This window comes from Uloborus diversus, chromosome 7, assembly GCF_026930045.1.
Source record: "Uloborus diversus isolate 005 chromosome 7, Udiv.v.3.1, whole genome shotgun sequence".
Lineage (NCBI taxonomy): Eukaryota > Metazoa > Arthropoda > Arachnida > Araneae > Uloboridae > Uloborus > Uloborus diversus.
Genome location: NC_072737.1, coordinates 103,265,632 through 103,293,176, shown reverse-complemented (window position 1 = coordinate 103,293,176; position 27,545 = coordinate 103,265,632). Strand labels below are relative to the sequence as shown.

The following is a 27,545-nucleotide window of genomic DNA, read 5'->3' as shown; positions in this document are numbered from 1 at the left end:
GGCGATCGCACCCACAAATTTTTTAAGCAGGATGATAGAAAATGGGTGAATTCAATTTATGTAAGTCGGAAATCAATGTTCATTAAAAAAATCTCGCTGGTTCTCAGTAACTATTTGATGAAACTCGACACATTCCCAGACTAGAAAAATGTTTTTCGTTATTTGGATGATGACTTAGAAATTCACGAAGTATTTTTCGGCCTTTTCACGGCTAAATATTTCATACTTGTGTGCCCAGTGTAACGATGGTATGTCCAATATGAGAGGCTCGTGCAAAGTGGTGTGGCTGCATGCAGGGGTCTGTCCAGGATTTTTCACAGGGTCCGTTTTTTGTGAAAAATGAAAATGATTTTGTGAAAAAAGAATTAATTTTGTGAAAAATCAAATTTCGCAAAAAAAAAAAAAAAAAAAAAATGCTAAAACGAAATTTTTGAATTTAGAGATGGCACAAACTGCATCAATTAAACTTAAAATTAAGTGTTTTCCTCTTCTATGTCGAGAATATCATTCTGGAGTGTTTTTTATATAGTTCTGGACATTTAGTGAGGGGGGGGGGCATCGCTCTCTTAAGTATCAACATTTATCTACCATTCTACATTATGTTAAATTATACTAGAAACATTTCTGTACAGTATTTAAAACATTTGTAACAAAAAAAATAAATAAATAAATAAAATAAAATTCAGACAAGGGTCAGCATTTTTAACTTTTTGACCCAACACTCTTAAAAAGCACAGAATTTCGTTTAAAACTTATAAATTCTGTGATTTTTACAAAAATAAAAAGATATTTTAATTGTTTAACTCTTGACAAAGCGTAATAAACACCAAAAATTCGAAAAATTGGAATCCCATAGCAGATGCAAAGAGATCGCAATTCTTAAAGTGAAGGCATCAAAAGTATAAAAACGGCTTGTAAAAGAAATATTTTTGATAAAATTACTTTAAAATTGCAGTTCTATCATATCCTATCATAAACATTTCATTAATATCCGTGGACACAGTTGAAGCAAAAAATAAAAAGAATATAAAATAAACCATCTATATCTATCCTCTTAAAAGATATTGGAATTTTGCTTTAAAAACTTGAAATGAGAGTTCTAACAAAAATAAAAAGACTTTTCATTTATTTGCATCCTAATAAAGCGAAGTTAGTTTGAAAAAAGAACAAAATATAATTCTCATATCGGATGTTAAAAGATTGCGTTTTTCAAAGGGTAGACATCTTAAGAACAAAAAAAAAAAAAAAAACGGTAATTAAAAGAGTTTATTTAAAGTTGTTAATCATCCTTGTTAGCATCGAAAAATCAAAACTCATATAATTTTCCCCCAAAATAACAGTTAAACATCGCACCGCACCTTAAAAACGCAAATATTGACAAGCAGTAAAATGATGAGAATTTTTTCTAATCAATTCATTATAAAGGTTCAAAGCCAGACTCTAAGTGGTGATAATTTTGAAGTTGGTAACCCTATCTAAAGCGATCCGATCCGTATTTTTCCCCACCCTTACTATCCCTTTGCAGTTTTAAGTTCATTTCGCAGGCATATATTATTATTGTTTATTAAATCATGAGCGGGGAGAAAAGTGCTTACCAACGCCTTTTCAGAAAAGCTTACAACAACACCGCTGCTAATTAGCTGTGATAAAACAAACAAGCATTATATTTATTTGGCAGTAGCAATTATTTATCGTTTGCAGTAGCGCCCTTTTTTTTTTTCTTTTGCAAAATTAGGCGATTTTGTATAAGCTGATCCCTCTAATTTGACTTCAGAAAAGGTTCCAAAAATTATCGGTTTATACACAGAAATATGCGTTATTTTGCTTTCACATTTGCTCTTTCAATAAACAATTTGTGAAAGATCCGATCTTGTTTATCAGAATTTTGTGAAGGGTCCGTTTTGGTTGATCGAGATTTTGTGAAAGGTCCGTTTTGGTTGATTGGAATTTTGTGAAGGGACCGTTAACGGACCCAAATATCCTCTGGCCAGACCCCTGGCATGGTTTTCTCAAGAAAATTCCTGGATATTTTACATTCACTTTTACGTTCATTTTTTAAGTGTATATTTATTTAATGAGTGTTCATCGCTTTCTTTTGCTAGAAACACGTTTCAGCTGCTCAATGCATTATCTGCTTTCATAGAAACTTCTTAAAAATTCATGTGCTTATTGAATAAAAAAAAAAAACATATCAACAAATACCTTTTATGGGACTCTATAGTTATGCAATCTCGAAGTGACACAAGATGGTATTCAAGAGTTAAAACCATAAAAACCTTTCTCTATAACTTCAAAGCAGTGATTTGACGACTGTGAGAATTATTACAAAACTATTCTTTCAATGGTGAAAAAACTCATGCCCTTCAGCATGTATGACTTCGTTTGAATTTTTATTCAATTTGTTTCTATTGCGGAAAGTGTTTTAAAAATGCTTTACTCTATCAAAACATCTTCAATCCGCAGCCCTTAATTTTCGGACTATTCAAGCCACAGTTCAATCTACAATTGATCTGTGCGTTCATACTACCATAGTTCAATCTACAATTGAAATTGAAAATAGATTTTACATAGATGCATATTTCAATCAATGATGAAACGTTTTCAAAAAAATTCTTCCTCCGAGCCAATTTTAAAAAGGCGCTAAAAAACGAAAAATCCACTTGATGATGTGAAGTCAAACACTGATTTTTTAATATTTTGTATGAAGTAATAGATTTTTTTTCGAATAAAATTAACATAAGATTTTGATGATAATTATTTTTCTGCATGGTTGGCTTTAGATTATCTGGATTGGATTTTTGAAAATGAAAAATAAAATGTTTCAATTATGAGTAAAATTTTTAGCACTAAGCAAGAAAAATTACAGGCAATATACCGACAGACCGGTTATCACATCCAGAGACTGCTGTTCCGTCCTCTTCAGCCTGGAATAGTGAATAACAGAGCTGGTGGTAGATGACATCTCATTGAAGCTGAGAGCGCCGACGAGACTAGATTATTCAATGATGAAAAATTAAGCTCCTCGCAATTTTTGAAGTTGCCTGTGTGATTTTGAAGAGCAAGACATAAAAAGTGTTTTCATACATAACTTTGTTACTTCAATTATTTCTTAACTATTCCAATTAGCTCAGCTGGTAGAGAACAATTTTTGTTAGGTTACAGAAATATTTTCGAAGCACTATGGGCAAAAGAAAAAAAAGAAAACCTTTTCTATTTTGGCTGTACTGGCAAAACAGCACGACACTGGGCACTGATAGTAAGACGATTCCCTGCTCTTCTGAATTCCAAAAAACATGCATTAAAACTTTTCCAAAAGGTATAAAAACTTCAGTATCGAGATGTTTTGTATGATAACTTATTAGAAAATGAATCAAAATTTTAATTCCTTCTAAGCACTAATTTTTATTCATATTAAACCCATTTTATGACCACTTCCTGTTAGTTCATGTGTGTTTGTTACCGCACTGTGGTCAGGGTTCATACTCTATTTGGATGAAAAAATTCCATGACTTTTCCAAGACTTTTTCATGACTTCAATGAAAATTTTCATGACCTCGTTACAGAAGAGAATAGCACTATTTAATCTCAAACTTGGTAATATTTGGAAATGAGCAATACGTCCCACAGCCTCATTGAAGCACTTACTGTTGTGGAAAAAATATAAGTGCACACTTAAAAAACTAAACTATTCTTATTTGTCTTCAATATATAAATTTAAGTAAAGTAAAAATGCAGTGAAGAAAATATGATGATGCTTAAATGTGTGATTTTTTTTAAAAAAACAGGCAGAATGATATTGAATGGGACAAAGGTTGAATGAGTCATCACTAAGTTTCAATAAATTTGCTTCAAAAGTTACCTTTTAGTGTCAACAGTGCCTTTAATCATCCACGTAATTTGTATTTTGGTTCTTTGAAGTAAAGCCACCAGAAGTAAAGCCACATAGTTTAGTTCTTTATGTTTTTAAACCAGATCTTTTTTGAAAAAACATTCAGTAATGAATCAATCTTCTGATTCAGAAGTATATTTGTTTTGTTTACAAATTTGCATATTTTCAAATGCATATAAATTAATAGGTTCAGAAATTCCAGAACACGTTGAATTCCCGACATTGAAAGTAGCAGTGGGTTGCATGGATTAGTTTTGCATGCCGTATGTTGGACACTACTGTTTTAGAGCATTAGAATCCCTCTTTTCTGTATTCTATCGCCTGACTTAAGATCTTTATTTTCTAAAACATTCAACAAATTAAGATAAACTCTGATAAATTTAATAATAAAGACCTTACGAGTGATGGAATCGAACTCGCATGCAATTAAATTGCTTTTTTTTTTTGAGTGGGCGTGGCAAAACTAAGAACGTGAAATTTTGCTACTACAGAATTTGAAACATAAGAAGTGTTGAAAATAACAGAAAATTTAAAATAGGTGACGTCCAGGCAGTAAAATCACATCGCAAAAAATGGCAAGCGGCTGCGACAAAAGCGGATGCAATGAGATTTCAAAATTCAGATTTGATTTTTGGATCGTTCAATTTTCCACTTTTAATAGCTTTTATGTGCTGCACTGTTAAATCACTCAAGATTTCTAATGCTTCTTTAGCTACTGTTCCTTTCTCTTTGTCCAGAAAATTTTTCCATGACTTGAAATAAATTTCCATGACTTTCAAAGGAAATTTCAATTTTCCATGACTTTTCCAGGTCTGAAATTCTGTTATTTTTTTTCCATGACTTTCCAGGATTTCCATGACCCGTACGAACCCTGTGTGGTAATACATATTTAAGAAACTCGACCCCCCAAATGAAATGCTGAAATGCCGCCCCTGGTAACTGATGTTCTGATTTGCAGGTGAAATGTTTTGTAAAATATTCCATCCTATTTCATACAGCACAAACTTTTAGGCAATTTAGTGTTGGACGTAATTTTATCAAAGTGCACGTTATAAATAAGCTTTTAAAGACAAAAATATTTTATTTAGGTCTCATTTTTTGTGCTACATTTGTTCTAAAGTGTTGTGGCAGGCATATGAATCAGTTACAATTTGAAAAATATAGCAACTCTTGTAGCTTGAAATACCAGTTCCAACAAGATATCAAAAAATCCATTATGGCAGCATGTCAAAAATTTCTTTGTTCAAAGGCTTGTAACTTTCAAACAAACTTTTGAGGCAATTTTTATTATTTTCATATAATTCAACTCATAAGCTTCAAAGTGATACCTAATTTGTGAGAAAAAAAGAATTCTGAAAAATTGGTTATCAGTTCCCAATTTGCGTGGAATTGCCCATAAGCAGATGTACATTTTTAAACTATCAAAAATGCATACATTTTCTACAAGATATGATCAAATTTTTGTATTTCACTATTTACTATGAACAAATTTAGCCAGAAAATAACTTAATAAATAATACTTTTTGGATACATAAATTAACATATGGGAAAAATAAATTAATCAGTTACTATTAAGCTTTCAAAATAAGATAAAGAAAACATACAATTAGTAAATGGAAGACAAAGTATTAATTAGAACTGATGAATCTTTCACAGGCAGGGGTCTATCGTGTGGGAGTTTTCAAAAAGGGACTAACGAACATTTGGTGCAAATTCTGTTCAATTTTACCTCATTATGTAGTGCAAAAAAATAAAATTCACACATCCTTACCTCTCCACTTTCGGTGAGGCAGACCGAATGCATTCCACCGGCAGCAACATCCACCATTGCTTGAGGTAGGTCAAGAAGTGCAGGCCGTTTCTTTTCTTCGACATCTTGCCCAAGACCCAAAGCACCAACACCATTGTCTCCAATAACAAAAATTTTGCCTGATACCGTCTTCCGAGGAGGAACTTGAATACTAACTGCAATTTAAGGAAAGGGAATTGAAAGTCAAATTTCCAAAGTTAGCATCAATTTCTAAACACAAAAGTTTTAACAGTTAAAGAAACATGAGCAGACAACAGAAAAAGTTTATTAAGAAAATTAAGTTTTTTTTTTTCATCCCAAAACCTCATTTTTGATCTAATTAGAATTGAGAAAATTTAGAAAGTTAAATGTGTTTTCTTGCAGCAGCCAGGACTGATAAAATTTATTTCAGGGGTGCTGAAATGTCCCCAATCCAGCAATCTGTGGAAATTAAAATTAATTTGGGGAAATTTTGCATCTTAATTTAACCATCCCGCAGATTGAAAAAATTTCCCCAACAGTTTTTAAAAAGAAAAACGTATGCATATACTTGCCAACTTTTACATATTAAGCATACATTTACATACCGTTGCCTCATAGCAACAGTCAGACATCTAATCCCAGAAATAATAGTAAGATATCCTACTGTTGCTCTGAGGCGACGATATTTTAGCTATTTTCTATGTACTTCAGTTCCAATTTTATGCATTTCTAAACCAACCTCTAATCCACCAAGTTTAACATAGGTGGATTTGCATCCACCTATGTTAAACTTGCTTGCTCTTTTTTAGAATGTGATTATATTACTTAATTTTGTATGTACTATTATTTTCAATGCTAATAATATTTCATTTGCATAGGAGCGGACTTGCAAGCTTGTCATTTTGCTAAACCCATTAGAAAACTTCAATCCAGTTGCATCCCAGATCAAAGGCACTTGAAGAAATTATTTTTTATTAGGGCTTATCTTAATTTTTATATGGGTTTTAGAACATAAAACTGATTTAGAGAGTTGAAACTGGCGATCAAATTATTGCTACAATCAAGCAAAGTCAAGAATTGAGATGAGTTATTCAAATTCTGAAATTTCTTTTGTTAACTAAAGCCTGTCTGAACTTTTAATTATTAAATATCGCAGAATTAAACATATAGAAATAGTAGGTTTAAAAACATATTTTGTTTAATACTTAATTTTGTAATGTTTTATTTATTTTGCCTAATTGTTTTAAGACAGAGGTTAAATTTACTATATAAAATAAATCAAAATACAACTTATGATCTGACATAAAAAATCAAATAGATACCCTGACATTTTTTCTCTTGATCTTGTCATCATTCTGAAAAGGCTAATTAAATGATTTCAATTTTGTATTTATACATTATGAGTCACATTTATTTAAGTTTACTGGTTCAGATTTCACAGCAACATAATATATATATATATAAAATAACTTACACTTTTGTTTCTTTGCTTTTGTTTCGCTCACTTTTAAACATTTCTTTTCCACAGTTTCTTTCAGAACGGTTTCAACAACTTTACGCTTACGATTCTTTTCTGTTTGCAGATTGGATTCGCTAGCCGATTTTAAACATTTGATTTCGGAAAGTACTTTTGCAGATTCTCCTGGAACTGTTTCTAGTTTAGTTTCTCTTTGTGCCTCTTTAGGAGAATTTCCTGGGTCTGCTTTTCTTTCTTCCCCTAAAGTCTCTTTATGTTCGGACACTTTTGATATAAGTTTTCTCCCTTTATAAGGCTTTTCCGCTTCTGCCTGTTTGTAACTATTACTAAGAAATTCTGATTTATTTTTCTTTATGACAGAATTTGTTTTAATAATAACTGACGATTTAGCTTTTTTCGGTGTAGCTTTTTGAACTATTTCTTCATTTCCCTCCCCTCGAAGAAAAAAGAGTTTAGTTAAAATATGCATTAAGAATTTAATTAAAATATGTCATAGATTTTGTAAGTGTAAAATTTCCCTTCATTCAGAAGAAAATTACTCATTACAATTAGAATGAAACAAATCGGCTGCTTTTCACAAAGGAAAAATATTTCAACAGAACAAAATGAAAATTGTCCCCCCCCCCCTTCTTAATCCCACCTGATTCAGAAATAATTATGCTTTTTGTTCAAACAATCCCTCATCCTCCAATTAACTATAGCACGGGTTCTCAAACTGGGTGTAGCAGAACCCTGTTGTGGCATAGGAGGAGGTGAGCGGTGTTTTGAGGTGGCCATGGTGTTGATGTATAGTAAAACCCCTTTACAAGGAAAACTGATACTACAAAATATTCATAACAATGAACAGAACGTTCGGTTCTATTTTAAGACCTATTAAGATAAGGTATAAAAAATCTTGTTTGAAAGAAATTATTTTTATTAAATATTCATTACAACAAAATGTTTTTCTAAACTTCAGTTAGAATATTTTTTCTTAATGCTGTTTTCAGAAACTGAAAAACGACTTTTACAAGTCATAATGTGACAACTCCGTTGTTACTTTGGGAACATGGTAAAATGAAATTGAATGTACTTTTGTCATTCAAGGTGGAAATCCATTCATGCTGAAATGTTAGTGGATGTGGGACAACAAAAACTAGTGTCTAGCCAAGCACAGTCAATTTCTGAGCACTAAACATAAAGCACCTTGCGAATTCGAAAGAGGGTCAGCAAGTTTTCAACTTTTCGTGTGGCTTAAATGCCATTCAAATTAGAAACTTTTATAATGTCCTCTGGGACCAAATCTCTCATACAGAGTAACACTTTCTGTGAAGATGACCAATGAATAAGTTTGGTGCTCAATATTTTTCCCTTTTTTTTAGAATAAATAAAGGGCAATTCCATGGTGTCGGACATAAAAACTGAAGAAAAATTTCTCAGTTTTAATTCCATTTACCAAATATAAACTTATCCAAAATAATTAAATTTATTTACAAGATACTTACTACATCCCATTGAATAAAAAATCATGTTAGTTTTTTAAAATAGATCCCTAAAGTATAAATAAAAAATTTTTTAAGGAGTTCGTGTTCGATGTAAACACACAAATAGTAAATTTGATGGTTCACTTAAAAATTATTAAAAGTCTGTGAATTGGCTAATATTTTAATTTTAAAAACAGCTTAATTGTTAAGAATACTAATGATTTAAGCATATTTCAGTTTTCAAATGATATTATAAAGAATAAAATTATTTTTTACTAAAATATTTTTAGCTTAGTGTCAGACATAAATTTTCGATGTTGAACGCAAATTGTTCATATTAGACGTAAACTACTGCTCTTAAATGTAAATACATAACAATAATTACAGTTATTAATATGTAAATTATAGGTTACATTTACTAAGACAAAATTTACAAAAGTAAATTCAGAAGTAGGGTTGGTTGGAGGAAGTGGGTCACCCCCCCCCCCTTCCCAAAAAACTGAAATATGCATATGGTTTTTATACTTTTTTTACACTGATCATGTTATGGTTCATCACAGTGATTGGTTTTGCATATGTTTGGGTTTCGTGGAATTTTTTTCTAGGTCAGATAACTTAGTTAAAAAAAATCTGAATATATTTTTTGGGGGATCAAGCAACATTTTTCAAAGAAGTGATTTGCGGTTTGCTTTATTTATTCTTTTTTATGATCATTAAACCTTCATGTACAGTTTAACTTAAAGTGCATACTGCAACCAGAATTTTTGAATAAAATAATATTAATAACTGTTTGAGGATGGGTCCCACTTACCCTGTATAATTTTGCTATAAGAAGTCCTCACACAATGGGGTAAGTGGCTCCCTCCATACCAGTGAGGATTTGAAAATAAAAAGCAACTTTGATGAAATATTTATATTAGTGAAACACATTGGCGGATTTATGGGGGGGCAGAGGGGGACAGTGCCGCCCCACCCCAGTTTTGGGAGGACTTTACGTAGTAACAAACATATCTTCCAAATTTTTTTTAAAAAAATCATTACTTTTTTTCTTTTTTGAATAGTTTATAAGGGCATGGGTGGATTTATAGGACGGGAGGGGCATAGAGGGCAATGACCCCCAGTTTTGGGAGGACTGTAGTAACAACACATTTTCCAAAATCTTAAAACAAAAAAAATCATTTTTTTCTTTTTTGAATAGTTCAATAAAAATGAAGAGAATAGCGAATGTCCTTTTCTGATGGGAGAAAAGAAAAAAAAAACATTATAAATACAAATAGTACAGCTGTCACTAGGGTGCTGGAAAGATGTATAAATTCACTATTTTGGACTGAAAACCATTTGGGCAAGTGTATAAATGAAAATATAGGCGAAACGAGCTATACATTCAGCTGTAGCACTTATAATAATTGACGATTATTTTTACAAATTAGAACCTAAAACAAAGGGAACCTCCCTCCCACATTTGGGCTAACAGAACGATTTACTCGTTATGATTTGTTTTCTTTCTTTTCAGAATGTTCATTCTCAATTTGCGTGATTTCAAAAACTAGATATTTTATGTTGTTACAGACGCAAGATTTTGCAGAACCTTCTGGATTCATACGTTCAGATTGGTAAAATTGTAAAAATCCTTTAACCGTAAAAACTGACAAATTTTCATAAAAATGACAAAAATCTGCAGGTAAGAGCAAATTACCTATAAGATAAACAAGCTATAGCTTAGGGTCACTGCTCTGAAGTGAGCCCGTAACTAAAATTGTATGATTTGTTCCTTAAAAAATGGAAAGTGCTTGAAAAAACTAATTTCATTTTGAAGTGCTTGAAAGCCTTGAATATTTGGAAACATGTGGCTACAAACCTTAAATTTTAAATTTTCTAACAAATGGTAGGGGGAGGAATGCCAAAATATGTCAAATTCAGCTCCTTGCTACATCCTGCATCAAAAATGTAAAAATCATGGTTCTTACCCTTTGTAACATATTTCTTGAAATAAATTTTTTTCACTCACATGTTTCATATCTTGCTATTTATTTAAACCCGAAAAAGGATACACTACCTCTATTCTTTTTCGCTTTCTGCACTGCTTATAATTTAAAAAAAGATTGTGGTAATAAGAGAATTCTAGTTTATTTTTTCTTTTAAACTTAAAATAGCGGTTTCTTTACAAAGTTTGAACAATACTGTACAACTGCATAATCTAGTACTTAATTTCAGAGACTAGAAAGTGCAAATGAGGAGCCTTAAAGTATTAAATGTTGTAAAATCATTGAAAAGAATTGGCACAGTATAACTTACTAAGGCTCTTAGGCCAAAACTCCCAATCTAACCAACCAAACCTTGAAAATAATTAGACAAGTCTTTGAAACTCCTAAGCAAAGTGTGCTTCAATTTTATTTCTTATCAAGTGTATAAATTATGAATTGTTCAAATAAGTAGTATGTTACTCTCAATTTACCTATTTTCTAAATCTGCATACTATTCATTTTAAAGTATTAACTTGCGTCACAAAGCACAATTAAATCATAAAACTTTTAAAAAAAAATTTCTTTTTTTTCAAGAGATTTTTGTTTATCCAATTAACCCTTATAAGGCTTCAAAATGCAGAATTTTAGAAAATTTCCTCCGGGGGAGATACCCTCGGACCTCCTAAAATTGGAGATATTCTATATCCCACTTAAAAGGGAGCCCTGTGTCACTCTCTTGATACCAGTCACCCCTCTTAAGGTCAATTCAACAAGGACAGCACGAAAACACATATTAATAAAAAACAATACACAAAAAAAAGTAAAGCATGGCCTTATGCTTCACAGGAAAAACAGACCAAAACATGGGGGGGGGGGGCAATTAAAAATGTTGCTCAAAAAAAAGAAAAAATCCTGCCCCCCAGGAACTCGGTCCTAAATCCGCCTATGGTGAAACACAAGACAACTATGATGACTTACTAGGAATTGATAGTTCAACTACAAAAACTGCTAAAGCTGGTTATTAGTTATTTGTTAAACTTACGTGAAAGAAAACCATTTCGATTTATGTAGGTCTAATGTTGATGATGGTACTTCTTCAGTCAACTTTACACAGACGCAGTCATTTAGTGTTTCCAATTTCTTTTTCAACTTATAGTTTGGGTTAATTTGCCAAAATTGATCTTAATCAACTGTATTACATTCATTCAACACACCTTTATAATGTAAAAGTAAAATATATACCTAAAGGCTTTCAATAAATTTCAAAAAATGAAACTGTTTTGTTTTCTGTTTTAAAAATTTCCGTGATACAGATTTAAAAGACAGTAAATATCTAATAAAAGTATACATTTGCAAAAAAAGTAATTCACACTAAAAATTTACATACTTTATCATGTAAGACTTCCTTATCCCTTTAGATATGCTTCATTTTGATTTAATTAAAAAGGGAGGTGACCCACTTACCATGGAGTTAGTGGGACAAACATTCAATTTTGTAAAAAATATAATAATTACAGGGTTCTGTCCAGGGTTCTTTACAGGGTCCGTTTTTTGTGAAAAATCAAATAATTTTGTGAAAAGTGAATTAATTTCATGAAAAATCAAATAATTTTGCAAAAAAAAAAAATTGTTAAAGCGAAATTTTAGAATTTAGAGAGGGCACAAACTGCATCACTTAAACTTAAAGTTGAGTGTTTTCCTCTTCTATGTTGAGAATATCATTCTGGGTTGAGGGGGGTGGGGTATCGCTCTCTTAAGTAGTAATAATTATCAACCGTTCTACATTATGTTAAATAAAACAAGAAATATTTCTGTACAGTATTTAAAATAATTGTAACAAACAACAACAAAAAAAAACATGCAAGGGTTCAGCATTTAACTTTTTGACGCAAGACACTCTTAAAAAGCCCAGAATTTCATTTAAAACTTTTAAATTCCGTGATTTTAACGAAAATAAAAAGAGATTTTATTTGTTTACCTCTTAACAAAGCGTACTAAACATCAAAAATTTAAAAAATCAGATTCCCATAGAGGATGCAAAGAGATTGCAATTCTCAAAGTCAAGGTATCAAAAGTATAAAAACGGCTTGTAAAAGAAATATTTTTAATAAAAACATTTTGAAATTGCATTTTAGAGTCCTATGATAAATATATCAATAATACAGTTGAAGCAAAAAATAAATAAATAAAATAGACCATCGATTCAGCATTTTAATTTTTGACTCATAAAAGAAAATGGAATTTTGCTTTAAAAACTTGAAATGAGAGTTCTGACAAAAATAAAGAGACTTCATTTATTTGCATCCTAATAAAGCGAAGTTAGCTTGAAAAAAGAACAAAATATGATTCTCATATCGGTGGTAAAAGATTGCATTTTTCAAAATGTAAACATCTAAAGAAAAAAACGGCAAGTAAAAGTTTATTTAAAGTTAATCATCCTTGTTAGCATCGAAAAATCAAACCCATATAATTTTCTCCCAAAATAACAGTTAAACATCGCACCGCAAATATTGAAAAGCTGGTAAAATGATGACAATATTTTCTAATCAAGTCATTATAAAACAGGGTTTGGACTCAATTTCAGAAATAAAATGAAGGAGTTTTGAAGGAGTAAAATGAGATTTTGCAGGAGTACTAATGAGCTGTCCCTGAATGTCGCTCTTTTATTCATCCTGGTTAGGACTCGACCGATGCATCGGCGCCGATGGTTCAACAATTTAGCCATCGGCATCGGCGGCCGATGCTAACTTGCTTGAAACATCGGCCCATCGGCCTTAAAAAACATCGAAAAGCCGATGGAATTGGCCGATGTTTTTGAAAAAAAAAAAGGATCTTTGCTGTTTTACTTTTTAATACAAAGTAAATGGAGTTGTTGTTTTCATATAAAATTATTTACTTAAATTTCAGTATGAATTTCTATTTTTAGTCATCCCTAGAAGAGTTTTTAATACTATATTCAGGCACCAAACAAGTTAATTATTGCGTTGTTTCTTGCAGCAGGATGTACGTATATATCTGTCATAAGTCATAACTCAAAAATGATAATCTGTAGAAGGTTAAAGTTTCGTATGTGGGGTCTGCGGACGTTCCAGTTGTGCACTTCCCTTTTTTTTCGATCGGGTGTTCTGAAAAGCCTGTTTACTCATTTTTTGTGGCTATTAATTACCTATTTCAATGCAAAACTAATATAGCGTCTCAGACTGACGATCATTTGGTGATATATTGCCGAATTGGAGACTATGGAAACAAATATGAGATGGCGAAACCGATTTTTGTGTCATTTTATTAGATTCCCGTTGAACCGACAGTAATTTTTAATTTTTCGATATTTGTAATATGAATCACAGTAATGCAGTCTTTTCTGTATCACTTCGGCGGAATTACAAGTTTGGGGCCCGTCGAAATACATTTTGGGGATCACAGAAGTTGTAAAACATTTATCATTCGCATTTTTGTAACTCCTTCGGTGGCCCTATGGTTTGGGCTGCGGAGTCGGAAGCAAAATGTCCGACTCCAACTCCTGGATTTTGAAATGCTTGACTCTGACTCCAACTTCGACTCCGGATTTTTTTTTATTTTTTTAAATTGTATTTTTTTAAATTCCCTCTCTCCCTTTAGGGGAGGGGGAAAACCTTAAACAGAGATTGAAATATTATTTCCTTTTTATGAAAACTTCGCATTTTGTTTTTTATTTTAAACACAAGACGCATACAGCGTTGAAAATTTAATTTAAAAATCAAATTTTCCAATAATTACGAGTTAAAAAATGAGATGACTTAAAAATCCCCTGTAAAAAATTTGAAAAGGATTATCCGTAATTGTAATCTGTAATTTGTCCCCCTTTAATGTTTAACAAATATATATTGATCAAATTGTGTGCTTTCAATTTTTGAAAGCTGTAACGTGAGAAGAAAAAAGCTTTTTTTTCTAAATCCAAGTTCTTGAGAGGGGATGGTTTGCCCCGGGTGACACCCAGCTGGTAGATGACACCCAAAGTTAATTTCAGAGTTTTAAAAAAATATAAATATTTTAATTCTGAAAATTTTCGTGAATATATTTTAAATTATATATCATCAATAAAATTTCAACGAAAATAGAGCACATATACGTCACGAGCTAATCTTACACAAAATGCGGTGGTATACAAATTTGTACGAATAGCTTTTACTATACCTATATTTCTTCTTCGCTAAATTTTTAATTTAAATTTTATTGGCTCCTTTAGAATTAACCTTAATATGAAGATTTTAAGATTAACTGCAATTATTGAGTGTTGTAATCAAGAAATCTTTTACACTTATTTTGTTCCATACTTTTTAGTGAGAACCAAGCCAGGGTTGGCCGGATTGGACCCAATTGGGTTGGACCCAATGGGTTTTTTTGAAAAAACCCATTTAAAAAAACCCATTATTTAGCCCACTTTTGGGTTTTTTTAAATTTTCTGAGAAGTTTAAAAAAAAAATAATTAACTTAAATACTTTTACAATTTAAACTTCTTTTTTATTTGTTCTTCAACACAGACAATGGACATAAAAAATGAATTTTGAACTTATAGTATTTCTTAACTCGTAACGGCATTAAAAAATACTTCAAAGAATCTAAATAAATATATTTAACTTTTTCCTTTAACTGGTCAATAAATCACTCAAATTATTTTGTCTAAGTCCTGTCACGTCTGATTTTCTTGATATTTGTAGATTGTACAGAAGAAACTACTCTAGCTATAAGGCTTTCATGTGAATTATTTTCTGCAAATCAACACGTCACAAATCTCAAATAAACAAGGTATATTTTTTAGAAATTAACAGGTTTTACAAACGGTCGGACAGAAAACAGAATAGGATGTACAGTATTTTCATTATCTTACAAAAAGTTTAATATTTCTTACTCGGTACACAGAAATAGAAAAACAGGCAACATAAAATTCAAAGAAATATCTTGATTAAGCTGGAATTCATTAAAAAGGGATTTAAACTACTTGACACTCTACAGTAGTTTTGCATAACAAAATGAAATACAATAAAGTAAAATGCAAAAAAAAAGTAGTAATTAAAAATGAACAAACGAACAATAGATTTTATCACTCGCGAAGTAACTTTGCCCTAACTGTTGGTAATCATGGAAACTAAGAAATCTGAAACTTCACCATTCTTGGGTTTCATCGTCTTTTTTACTTTTCTTCAGAAAACGCTGAATTTTCCAGCCTTTTTTACCCTAAGACAATTTTTGTGCTTTGTCCATATACTTACACTACAATATGCTACAAGCACCACATTTCCCCTAAAAAAAGACAAAAAACCCCACATTTCTTTTAAAAAACCCAGCTTTAGTTGGGTTTTTTTTGGGTTTTATTTAAAAAAACCCAAAAAACCCTGGGTCCGTGGGCTTTTTTAAAAAAACCCGGGTTTTTGCCAACCCTGAACCAAGCTTATAGAAATAGTCTTAATAAAGAAAAAAACATTAGATTATTTCATCGATTCTTTTGGATTCGTGCTTTCGCGGCAGAACTTCTTTGAATTTGCCGATCACCCTTAAACGTTTCAACGTTGGCTACGGGAATCGACTTACTAATTTGTTACGTTTCTTTTATTATTTTCTAACTGAGATCGAACAAAACACTATATTTCTATTTTTATTTGAAAGTGATTACTTGAAAATGTTAGGCAACAAAACCGTTTGCTGACAGTTGCTATAAGTTAATTAAAAAAAGCTAGCAAACTGAGGGACTGCTACAGAAAGTTGGGTAAGCACTCAAACTAGCTGATTGCCATAATGGCACTTATTTTCTCATTAGTATCTTTTTATACATGTAATCGAACCAATTGGTAGTCAGTTTTTAAAAAATGCTAGGAGAGTCAGTGAAAAGGAAAGAAAAAAAAAAGCCCAGAGTCGGAGTCGGCATGTTTTCCAACGACTCCGACTCCTTTACCCCAAAATCAATCCGACTCCGAGTCTTCGACTCCGACTCCACAGCCCTGCCTATGGTTATGGGGCTTCTCGCGCAATTGCAACATTTGCTATATTTTAAATCCGCTATTGCACGTCAAAACAAAAACGGGTGCAAGTTTTGAAAGGTTTTTCTGCTCAATATTTATGATTATTTTGAACTCTATTTTTACGACTATTTTTTGAATTTCCGAGAACACTTGCGTGCCCCTCCTCCCACTCTCTCAATTTCTGAAATTAAACTCTAGTTGTACTTCTGAGTTGTTTAAAACTAACACCATTGATAAAATTGGAGATTTTTTTTCTTTCAAACTTTATCTATTGTTTAGAAAGAATTTAAGGCATTAATGTAAGAAATTGATTAAAGACGTTTTGAATGGTGACATAATTCGAAAATCAAAGGGACTTTTGATTTTTTTTTTTTTTTTTTTCCGAAGTGCTGAAGTAGATTCAGAAACTCTTCCGAGGCGTTGGTGGTATCTGTTCTGTACTAAAAAAATGAGGCAGAGGTTGGGGCCGAAGTGTGATTTACTCCAAAATCAGAGGGTGACCCCCCTAACCCTACTTCGTCGTTTCAAGCATTTCTTAAATATTTAGCGATTATTTATTTTGGTCAAGAAATGTCATTTTGCGTATTTCTCATACTTGTTTCACCTATATTTCGTAAATTGCCATCTTTTTTGAATCATTAACAGCGAATGATTTTTTTTCTGTTGTAAGTAACTATTTTTATGTATTTATATAAAATCAATGAATAAGTTATTTCCGTTTTTTATAGAAAAGTTTCAAGGATTTTCTATTATGCAATTTTTCAAATTTCAGAAAATTATTGTTAAATTGAAAAATTTAATTTGAACTTGTTTGTAAAGTTTCATAAAAGATTAAACAATCAAATTGTTCAATACTATGTGTGCAAACATCAGATCAAGTAGTATATGTATTCAGTTATTAACTTGGTGTAAATATTGAGTTTGTTTATTGTACCTGCGTTTTAAGAACCTTGCTATTTTCATGGCTATTTTTTTTTCAGCAAAATGTATGTCACTGTTATAACTTTTATGAAAAATGCAACTTTTCTATTCATAAATTTTAAATAAGTATACAAATATTCCTATTTTGATTTAATATTGTAATTTATCTGTTACCTTTTTTGTTTAATTTGATGACTAAAAAATGTCTACTTGCAATCTTTCCACTTTAATTGTTAATTTGTTGACGGTTTCATAGTTCTATTCTTATTTATTTATTTTTTTGAATGATTAAACAACGTAATTTAATTTTTTTTAACTATGTTTAGTGTACCTAAATCCATACATTATTACAACATTACTGAAATCTTAGTTATATGCTCAATTAAAAAAAAAAAAGACAAGAAATCAATTGGTTATTAAACAATCTCTTTGTTTTTCTTCCTTCTTTTTTTGGCTATTGTTCTTTCTCTTTCATCATACAGCAGTCGAAAAAGGAGAAGCATAACTACACCCTATACAGATTGTACGTAGTACGATGCAAAAGTTCGGGGACAAGCTGTATAAAATATTACTCAGAATAGTTCACATTACCGAAGCACATCCACCTTCAAAAGGTCGCCTTGAGGGACTATGTACTTCTGCCAGTGTTCATAATATAACTTTTGGAAACACTCCTGGAAGCCATTTTTTGCTACCTTCTATGATGCAGCTTCATCTTCTCCTGACGGAAAAAAGTGGCGTCTATGCAAATGTTTTTTTGCTGGGAACAGGTAAAAGTCACACGGAGCTAAGTCCGACGAAACGTTATGTTTTTTGTTTGTCATATCAGAGTATTGACCAATCGAACCGTGCATCCTTAACATGAAAGTCGCCTTCTTCCCCACGATGAAGTTAAAGCAGCAGCGCAAGAGGCTTTACAGGAATTTGCGAAAAATGTCTTCCAGGAGTGCTTCTAAAAGCTATACGAACGTTGGCAGAAGTGTATAATCGTTCAAGGTGACTATTTTGTAGATAGATATATGTTTCGGTAATGTGAACAATTCAGGGCAAGGTTTTATACAACTTGACCTCGAACTTTTAGATTATACTACGTACGTATGAGTTTTCAATTTACTATTTCATAACGTTTTTGAGTGACGCAAGTTTACGCGCATGAAGACATCACAAGAGAATTTGCGATAATTAACTGAGGAGGCGTTCAAAATGGATATTTGGTTATCTATATATTCTTAGGTACATATGTATGTACAGATGTGCCGAAAAAACTTGTGAAGTATAAATTTGGTGATAGTAAAATAGAAATTTAGGTCGAAATCTGATTTTTTTTTTTTGTGATTACAATTCTTTATTCGTAGAAAGGAAGTAAAGTGAAATGAATCAATGATCCTTTAAATCCCTGACAATCTTATCAATTTATTTCTGTTTGATTTTTTTTTTTTTTTTTTTGCCATCGGCCAACGGCATCGGCCATCGGCAATCGGCCATTTGGAGGAAAACAATCGGCCATCGGCCATCTTTGAACAATCGGCCAACAATCGGCATCGGCCCATCGGCCAAAAAATGCCATCGGTCGAGCCCTAATCCTGGTTGTACCAAAACGGCTTTGCCTGTAGTAAAAAATTAAAAGGTGATTTGGTTCACCTGTATAGTAACAAATAATAGATGATGAATTTCTCACCAATTTTCTATGTTAATTTGTTCACCCCTGTTATGGTAATTTGCTTGCCCACATTATGATAATTAGCTCGATAAAATGCTCTTAAAATGGTGATAGAAAAAAAAAATCAAATTTTCAAAAAATCGCTAAGAGGTGCTCACCAGTATGTTATGAACACATTTTGTGGCAAATTTCATGAAAATCGGCCGAACGGTCTAGGCTCTATGCGTAAAACAGACAGAGATCCAGAGACACAGACTTTCAGCTTTATTATTAGTAAAGATATTTGACCCTCTTCCCCTTTGTCACAAAGTGTCACACTTCACCTTACTACTCCTCTTGTCACATGTTATGACATTGTTATAATAACTATGTAATGCCACTTTTTGGTCTCTCTCTCGCTTCCTCTAGTCACAATTTTTTTAACCTGTCTCCGTCTCAAGGCATGACATCACTTGTGGATGTGGATGATCCTTTTTACAATATCATAACTGCGATTTACTACATAACTGTATTTTTAACACAATCACTTAATATATTAAATCTACTTGTGTATTTTTAAATATTTAAATAAAAATTAAACAAACTGATTTTTGCTGCTGAAAGGGAGAGAAAAGCAATAATCATAAAACTTGAAAAAATAATCAAGCACCATTTAAGCATGTTTTACTTCACTTATGAAATGTCTTAGTCATCTAATAATATTTTCACCTTCAACTTTTACGACTTCTACGCTCAATTTGTAAATCACATCTTTATGAAAAAAATAAATATACGAAATTACTACGTCAAAATTGTAATTATACCTTTGCCCTTGTGACGATATTAAATTGTCGATTGAAGTATATTAAATCACTGTCACAGAGGAAAATTATGTAGTCTTGAACAAAAAAAAAAAGTTTTGAAGGAGTTAAAACCAAAATGAAGGAGTTTGAAGGGCCCTTTAGAAAAATTTCCTGAATGAAGGAGTATTGGAGAAGTTTTGAAGGAGCGTACAAACCCTGTAAAAGTTTAACCCCAGACACTAAAGGTTTTGAAGTTGGTAATCCTCTCTGAAGCGATAATATTTTTTCCCCCACCATTCATATTTACTATCCCTTTGCAGTTCTAAGTTCATTTCGTTGATATAAATTATTATTACTGTTTATTAAATCATGAGCAAGAAGAAAAGCGCTTACCAATGCCTTTTCAGAAAAGTTTACAACACCACCACTGCTAATTAGCTGTGATAAAACAAACTAACAAAATTATTTAAAACCAAACTTATTTTCCAGCTGTTAATTTTTTTCTAAGAAACAAACAACAAGCATTATATTTATTTGACAGTAGCAATTATTTATCGCTTGCAGGAGCATCATAAGAGTGTTGATTTTTTTCTTTGCAAAATTAGTAGATTTTGTATAAGCTGATCCCTCTAATTTGACTTTAAAAAAGGTTCCAAAAATTATCGGTTTACTATGCGTTATTTTGATTTCAGATTTGCTCTTTCAATAAACAATTTGTGAAAGATCCGTTCTTGTTTATCAGAATTTTGTGAAGGGTCCGTTTTGGTTGATAGGGATTTTGTGAAGGGTCCGTTAACGGCCGCAAATATCCTCTGGCCAGACCCCTGCCTTAAGAATAATTAAAGCATTATTTTAGAAAATAATGATGGACTTTTGCTTATTAATAATGTTCAAGATAAAATAAGACAATAACTTTTAATTTTTTTTGTTTTGAAACTTTTGAATATATTTTGAAAAATGAAGGGGTTTTACTTACTCCAAATCAACCCTATATGTACATACAGTAAATTCATTAAGTTGTTTTTTTATGCATGTTTCACTTTAACTTTGAAATTAAAGGCAAAAATAGGAGAGATACAGTTGAAAACATATGCTGTTTAAAGGAATGTAACAGCGTCGGACGTAAAAAATTTTTTACGTCTGACACCTAGATTTTAATAAAAAATATTCACTTGTTACAAAATGAAAATAGGTTACATCAATGAGATTGAAAATCTTACTTTGTACCCAAAAATATATGTATGTAAATTATTGGCTCAGCATAATTAATTGCACATTTTGGTGTTGGATGTAAAACACTTAATTCACCCCAGAGGAATTCGTATCAAAATGAATTATATTTTGACACACTTTTGTAACATCACCAGCAACACATTGTATCTTTAAATGGTTATTCATCTCAATTCATAGTATTAGCATGTATTTTTTGGAAAAAACAGAATTTCTTTGAGTCACCAAATATGGTTTGAAAATCATGGGCGAATTTATGTGGGGGTAGAGGGGGGCAATGCCCCCCCAGTTTTGGGAGGACTTTATGTAATAACAACACATCTTCCAAAAATTAAAAAAAGAAAAATATCATTATTTTTTTGTTTTTGAATAGTTCAGAAGAGCATGGGTGGATTTATAGGGGGGGGGGGGCAAAGGGTGCAATGCTCCCTAGTTTTGAGAGGAGTTCATATAGTAACAACTTATCTTCGAAAATCTTATAACAAAAAAATCATGATTTTTTCTTTTTTGAATAGTTTAATAAAAATGAAGAGCATAGCGAATGTTCTTTTCTGAAGAGAGAAAAGAAAAAGAATAAAACCGAACATTAAATACAAATAGTACAGCTGTCATTGGGGTACTGAAAATTGGTCTAAATTCACTATTTTGGACTGAAAACCATTTGGGAAAGTATATGAATGAAAATATAGGCTAAACCAGCTATGCATTCAGCTGCAACACTTAAAATAATTGACCTTTGGAACTCTTCCTCCCCCCTCCCCAATTTGCACTAACAGAACGATCTACTCCTTACCTTAATTTGTTTTCTCTCTTTTCAGAATGCTTATTTTCAATTTGCGTGTTTCGGTTGTTACAGACGAATTGCAAAAGAAGTACATACAGGGGTTTGGCCAGAGGATATTTGGGTCCATTAACGGACCCTTCACAAAAATCTGATCAACCAAAACGGACCGTTCACAAAATCCCGATCAAACAAAACGGACCTTTCACAAAATCCCGATCAAACAAAACGGACCCTTCACAAAATTCTGATAAACAAGATCGGATCTGTCAAATTGTTTATTGAAAGAGCAAATTTGAAAGCAAAATAACGCACATTTCTGTGTATAAACCGATAATTTTTGGAACCTTTTTTAAAGTCAAATTAGAGGGATCAGCTTATACAAAATCGGCTAATTTTGAAAAAAAAAATCGGCACTCTTGGGATGCTCCTGCAAGAGATAAATAATTGCTACTGCCAAATAAATATAATGGTTGTTTGTTTCATCACAGCTAATTAGCAGCGGTGTTTTTGTAAACTTTTCTGAAAAGGCATTGGTTAGCACTTTTCTCCGCTCATGATTTAATAAACAATAATCAGGGGTCTGGCCAGCGGATATTTGGGTCCGTAAACGGACCCTTCACAAAAATCCGATCAACCAAAACGGACCTTTCACAAAATCCGATCAAACAAAACGGACCTTTCACAAAATCCGGATCAACCAAAACGGACCCTTCACAAAATTCTGATAAACAAGAACTGATCTTTCACAAATTGTTTATTGAAAGAGCAAATCTAAAAGCGAAATAAGGCATATTAAACCGATAATTTTTGAAACCTTTTTGAAGTCAAATTAGAGGGATCAGCTATACAAAATCTGCTAATTTTGCAAAGAAAAAAAAATCGGCTCTTGCAAGCGATAACTTGCTACTGCCAAATAAATATAATGCTTGTTGTTTGTTTCTTAGAAAGAAATTAACAGCTGAAAATAAGTTTGGTTTTAAATAATTTTGTTTGTTTTATCACAACTAATTAGCAGCGGTGTTGTAAACTTTTCTGAAAAGGCGTTGGTAAGCACTTTTCTCCCTGCTGATGATTTAATAAACTATAATAATATATATCAGCGAAATGAACTTAGAACTGCAAAGGGATAGTAAGGGTGGGGAAAAAATATGATCGCTTCAGATAGGGTTACCAACTTCAAAATTAATCGCCATTTAGCATCTGGCGTTAATCCTTTATAATGACTTGATTAGAAAATATTCTCATCATTTTACCATCTAGTCAATATTTGCGTTTTTATGGTGCTGTACGATGTTTAACTGTTATTTTGGGAGAAAATTATATGGGTTTGATTTTTCAATGCTAACAAGGATGATTAACTTTAAATAAATTGTTTTACTTGCCGTTTTTTTTCTTTAGATGTCTACACTTTGAAAAATACAATCTTTTAACATCCGATATAAGAATCATATTTTGTTCTTTTTTCAAGCTAACTTCGCTTTATTAGGATGCAAATAAATGAAAAGTCTCTATTTTTGTTAGAACATGCATTTCAAGTTTTTAAAGCAAATTTCCATTTTTTTATAAGTCAAAAATTAAAATGCTGAATCGATGGTTTAATTTTATTTTTGCTTCAACTGTGTCCACAGATATTAATGATATGTTTATCATAGGACTCTAAAATGCAATTTAAAAATAATTTAATCAAAAATATTTCTTTTACAAGCCGTTTTTATACCTTTGATGCCTTCACTTTGAAAATTGCGATCTCTTTGCATCCGCTATGGGAATCCGATTTTTTGAATTTTTGATGTTTAATACACATTGTTAAAAAGTAAACAAATAAAATCTCTTTTTATTTTTGCTAAAATCACGGAATTTATAAGTTTTAAAGGAAATTCTGTGCTTTTTAAAAGTGTCTTGGGTCAAAAAGTTAAATGCTGAACCCTCGTCTGAATTATATTTATTTATTTAATTTTTTTGTTACAATTATTTTAAATGCTGTACAGAAATATTTCTAGTATAATTTAACATAATGTAGAATGGAGATAAATATTGCTACTTGAGGGAGCGATGCCTCCCCCCCCCCCCGCCAAATACTAGAAAAACACACCAGAATGATATTCTCAACATAGAAGAGGAAAACACTCTACTTTAAGTTTAAATAATGCAGCTTGTGCCCGCTCTAAATTCTAAAATTTCGATTTATTTATTTATTTTTTTGCGAAATTATTTGATTTTTCACAAAATTAATTCACTTTTCACAAAATTATTTTATTTTGCACAAAAAAACGGACCCTGCGAAAAATCCTGGACAGACCCCTGATAATATTATATATCTGCGAAATGAACTTAGAACTGCAAAGGGATAGTAAGGGTGAGGAAAAAATATGATCTCTTCAGATAGTGTTACCAACTTCAAAATTATCACCACTTAGCGCCTGGCGTTGAACCTTTATAATGACTTGATTAGAAAATATTCTCATCATTTTGCCAGCTTGTCAATATATGCGTTTTTACGGTGCAGTGCGATGTTTAATTATTATTTTGGGAGAAAATTATATGGGTTTTGATTTTTCGATGCTAACAAGGATGATTAACTTTAAATAAACTCTTTTAATTACCGTTTTTTTTTCTTTAGATGTCTACATTTTGAAAAATGCAATCTTTTAACATCCGATATGAGAATCATATTTTGTTCTTTTTTCATGCTAACTTCGCTTAATTAGGATTCAAATAAATGAAAAGTCTCTTTATTTCTGTTAGAACTCTCATTTCAAGTTTTTAAAGCAAAATTCCATTTTCTGTTATGAGTCAAAAATCAAAATGCTGAATAGATGGTTTATTTTATTTTGTTTTTTGGGTCAACTGTGTCCACAGATATTAATGATATGTTTGTCATAGGACTCTAAAATGCAATTTTAAAATAATTTTATCAAAAATATTTCTTTTACAAGCCGTTTTTATACTTCTGATACCTTCACTTTGAGAATTGCGATCTCTTTGCATCCGCTATGGGAATCCGATTTTTCGAATTTTTAATGATTATTACGCTTTTTTAAGAGGTAAACAATTGAAATATCTTTTTATTTTTGTTGAAATCACGGAATTTATAAGTTTTGAACGAAATTCTGTGCTTTTTAAGAATGTCTTGGGTCAAAAAGTTGAATGCTGAACCCTATTCTGAATTTTATTTTATTTATTTATAGTTTTGTTACAATTATTTTAAGTACTGTACAGAAATATATCTAGTATAATTTAACATAATGTAGAATGGTAGATAAATATTGATACTTGAAAGAGAGATGCCCGCCCCCCCCCCCCCCCCCCGCCAAATATCAGAAAAAAATCCGGAATGATTTTCTCGACGTAGAAGAGGAAAACACTCAACTTTAAGTTTAATTGATGCAGTTTGTGCCATCTCTAAATTCTAAAATTTCGTTTTATAACAATTTTTTTTTTTTTTTTTTTTTTTTGCGAAATTTTTTGATTTTTTACAAAATTAATTCATATTTTACAAAATTATTTGATTTTTCACAAAAAACGGTCCCTGTGAAAAATCTTGGACAGACCTCTGACATAGCTAAAAGGTTTTTGTACAGCAAAATACTATCAAATGTAACAGTTAACACCAGACTAAAGGAATGTATGTAACAATGAAACAAAAAACTAGAAAAATTGTCCAACCATTGAAAAAACAGAACGTAAAATCACTGTAAACAATCAGGGTTTCCGCTATGATCGCATTTTTCGCAAAATGCGAAAGCGCTATCTCAATTGCGCAAACAAAGTAAAGCATTTTCGCTTTTTTGCTCAAACAAAAAAAAAAGTGAGAGAGGAACAATGTATAATCCAAGAGAGGAAGCAGCATGACGACAGTCAACTTAATCTTTTTTAAATCTTAAGCTAAGATTTAAAAATTACTATGAAGTCACCAATACTTAGTCTTCCGGCATTATGCCCTTCTCAATAGCATAGATAGTAACTAATTTTCAATAACTGCATTATAGGAGGAATAGAGTGCAACATTCTAAAAACCAAATATGTAGGGTTTTTTTTTTTTTTACGTTAAAAAAATAGTTGCTGTACTTATTTCTTTAAGGATGCCATAGAGATGAAATAAGAATTTTATTTTGAACTGGAGATGAAACACAATGAGACATTTAGAAAGATATGCGAATATGTAACATTTTAGCATTTTGCTAAAACTTTTTCCACAATTTTAGCTTTTATGCTAAAGAACTTTTGAACCCAACTTAAACCCTGTGAACAATGCGTTAATTTTTTAGGGGGAAAAAATTAAGAATCTCAATTTCTAGCAGTTCAAAACTAAATTTCTGATTTTCCAGAATCATACATTGTAAGGAAAACGTCTGAATAAAAGAAAAAGTGAGGGAGATATATTTCTGGCACGAAAGCTTTGCACAATTCTTGTAAGATCGCATTATTGGCTGATGAAATGTTTTTTTAACTGTGTTTTCTTTATTTTTTAAAGGAAAAAATTTGTATATATGAAACTAATAGTTAGAACTGTTCCTCATGCGCTTGGAAAATTTTCGGCTTGTCTTTTTTTTTTTGAGAAAGAAAAGTAAATACTATCTCAAACTGAATAAATTTCAGTTATCTGAACTTTCTGATTAATTGAATCTTTTTACTTAGAGGGAAAATACCATTTTCCTTACTGTCTAAATACTGTTTAAAAATTAAGTTAAGTCATAATCATCTAAGTCTAAATGAGACAACTATTGTCATTATTGAAATCTGAGAAAATCAGTCATCAAAAGTTTTGGAAAAATTTGCTGAAATTTGATAAAAACCGATAAAAACCTTACACAGATTGGTAAAATCGTAAAAATCCTTTAACTGTAAAAACTGACGAATTTTCATTAAAATTACAAAAACTCAAACAAAAATCTGCAGGTAAGAGTGGATTACATGCAGGGCTGGATTTGCCTATAAGATAAACAAGCTATAGCTTAGGGCCCCTGCTTTGAAGTGGAACCCTAACTCCCAAAAAATTGTGTTTCGTTTCTTAAAAAAATGGAAAGTGCTTGAAAAACTAATTTCATTTTCAAGTACTTGAAAACCTTGAATATTTGGAAACGTGTGACTACAAACCTTAAATTTTAAAATTTATAACAAGTTGTAGGGTGAGGAATGCCAAAAACGTGTCAAATTCAGCTCCTTGCTACATCCCATCTTGCATCAAAAATGTAAAAATCATGGTTCTCGCGTTTGTAACATATTACTTGAAATAAATTTTTTTGTGACTCGCATGCTTCATATCTTGCTATTTATTTAATCCCGAATGCAGAATTTTGGAAATTCTTTTGTATTGATTGCTTTTATCTTACTTTTACTGCATATTGTTAATCTGTTTAGCCCGAGAAAAAAAGATACACTACCCCTATTTTGTTTCGTTTTCTGCACTACTTATAATTAAAAAAAAAGTTGTAATGAAAAATTGAAGTTTATTTTTTCTTTTAAACTTAAAATAGCCGTTTCTTACAAAGGTTGAACAATACTGTACAAATGTATAATCTACTAATCAATTTCAGAGACTGGAAAGTGCAAATTATTGGTTCTAAAATCCCTGAAAAGAATTGGCGCAGTATAGCCTACTAGGGCT

General features: G+C 31.4%; 1 protein-coding gene across 1 annotated transcript in view; it reads right to left on the bottom strand.

Moving 5' to 3' along the window:
• LOC129225618 (regulator of chromosome condensation-like) overlaps positions 1-27,545 on the bottom strand; it is a 66,814-nt gene that overhangs the window by 22,496 nt on the left and 16,773 nt on the right. Inside the window, exon 3 of the mRNA XM_054860085.1 lies at positions 5,661-5,854. Within this exon, the coding sequence (XP_054716060.1) occupies positions 5,661-5,854 (194 nt within the window). The remainder of the gene's footprint in view (positions 1-5,660; positions 5,855-27,545) is intronic.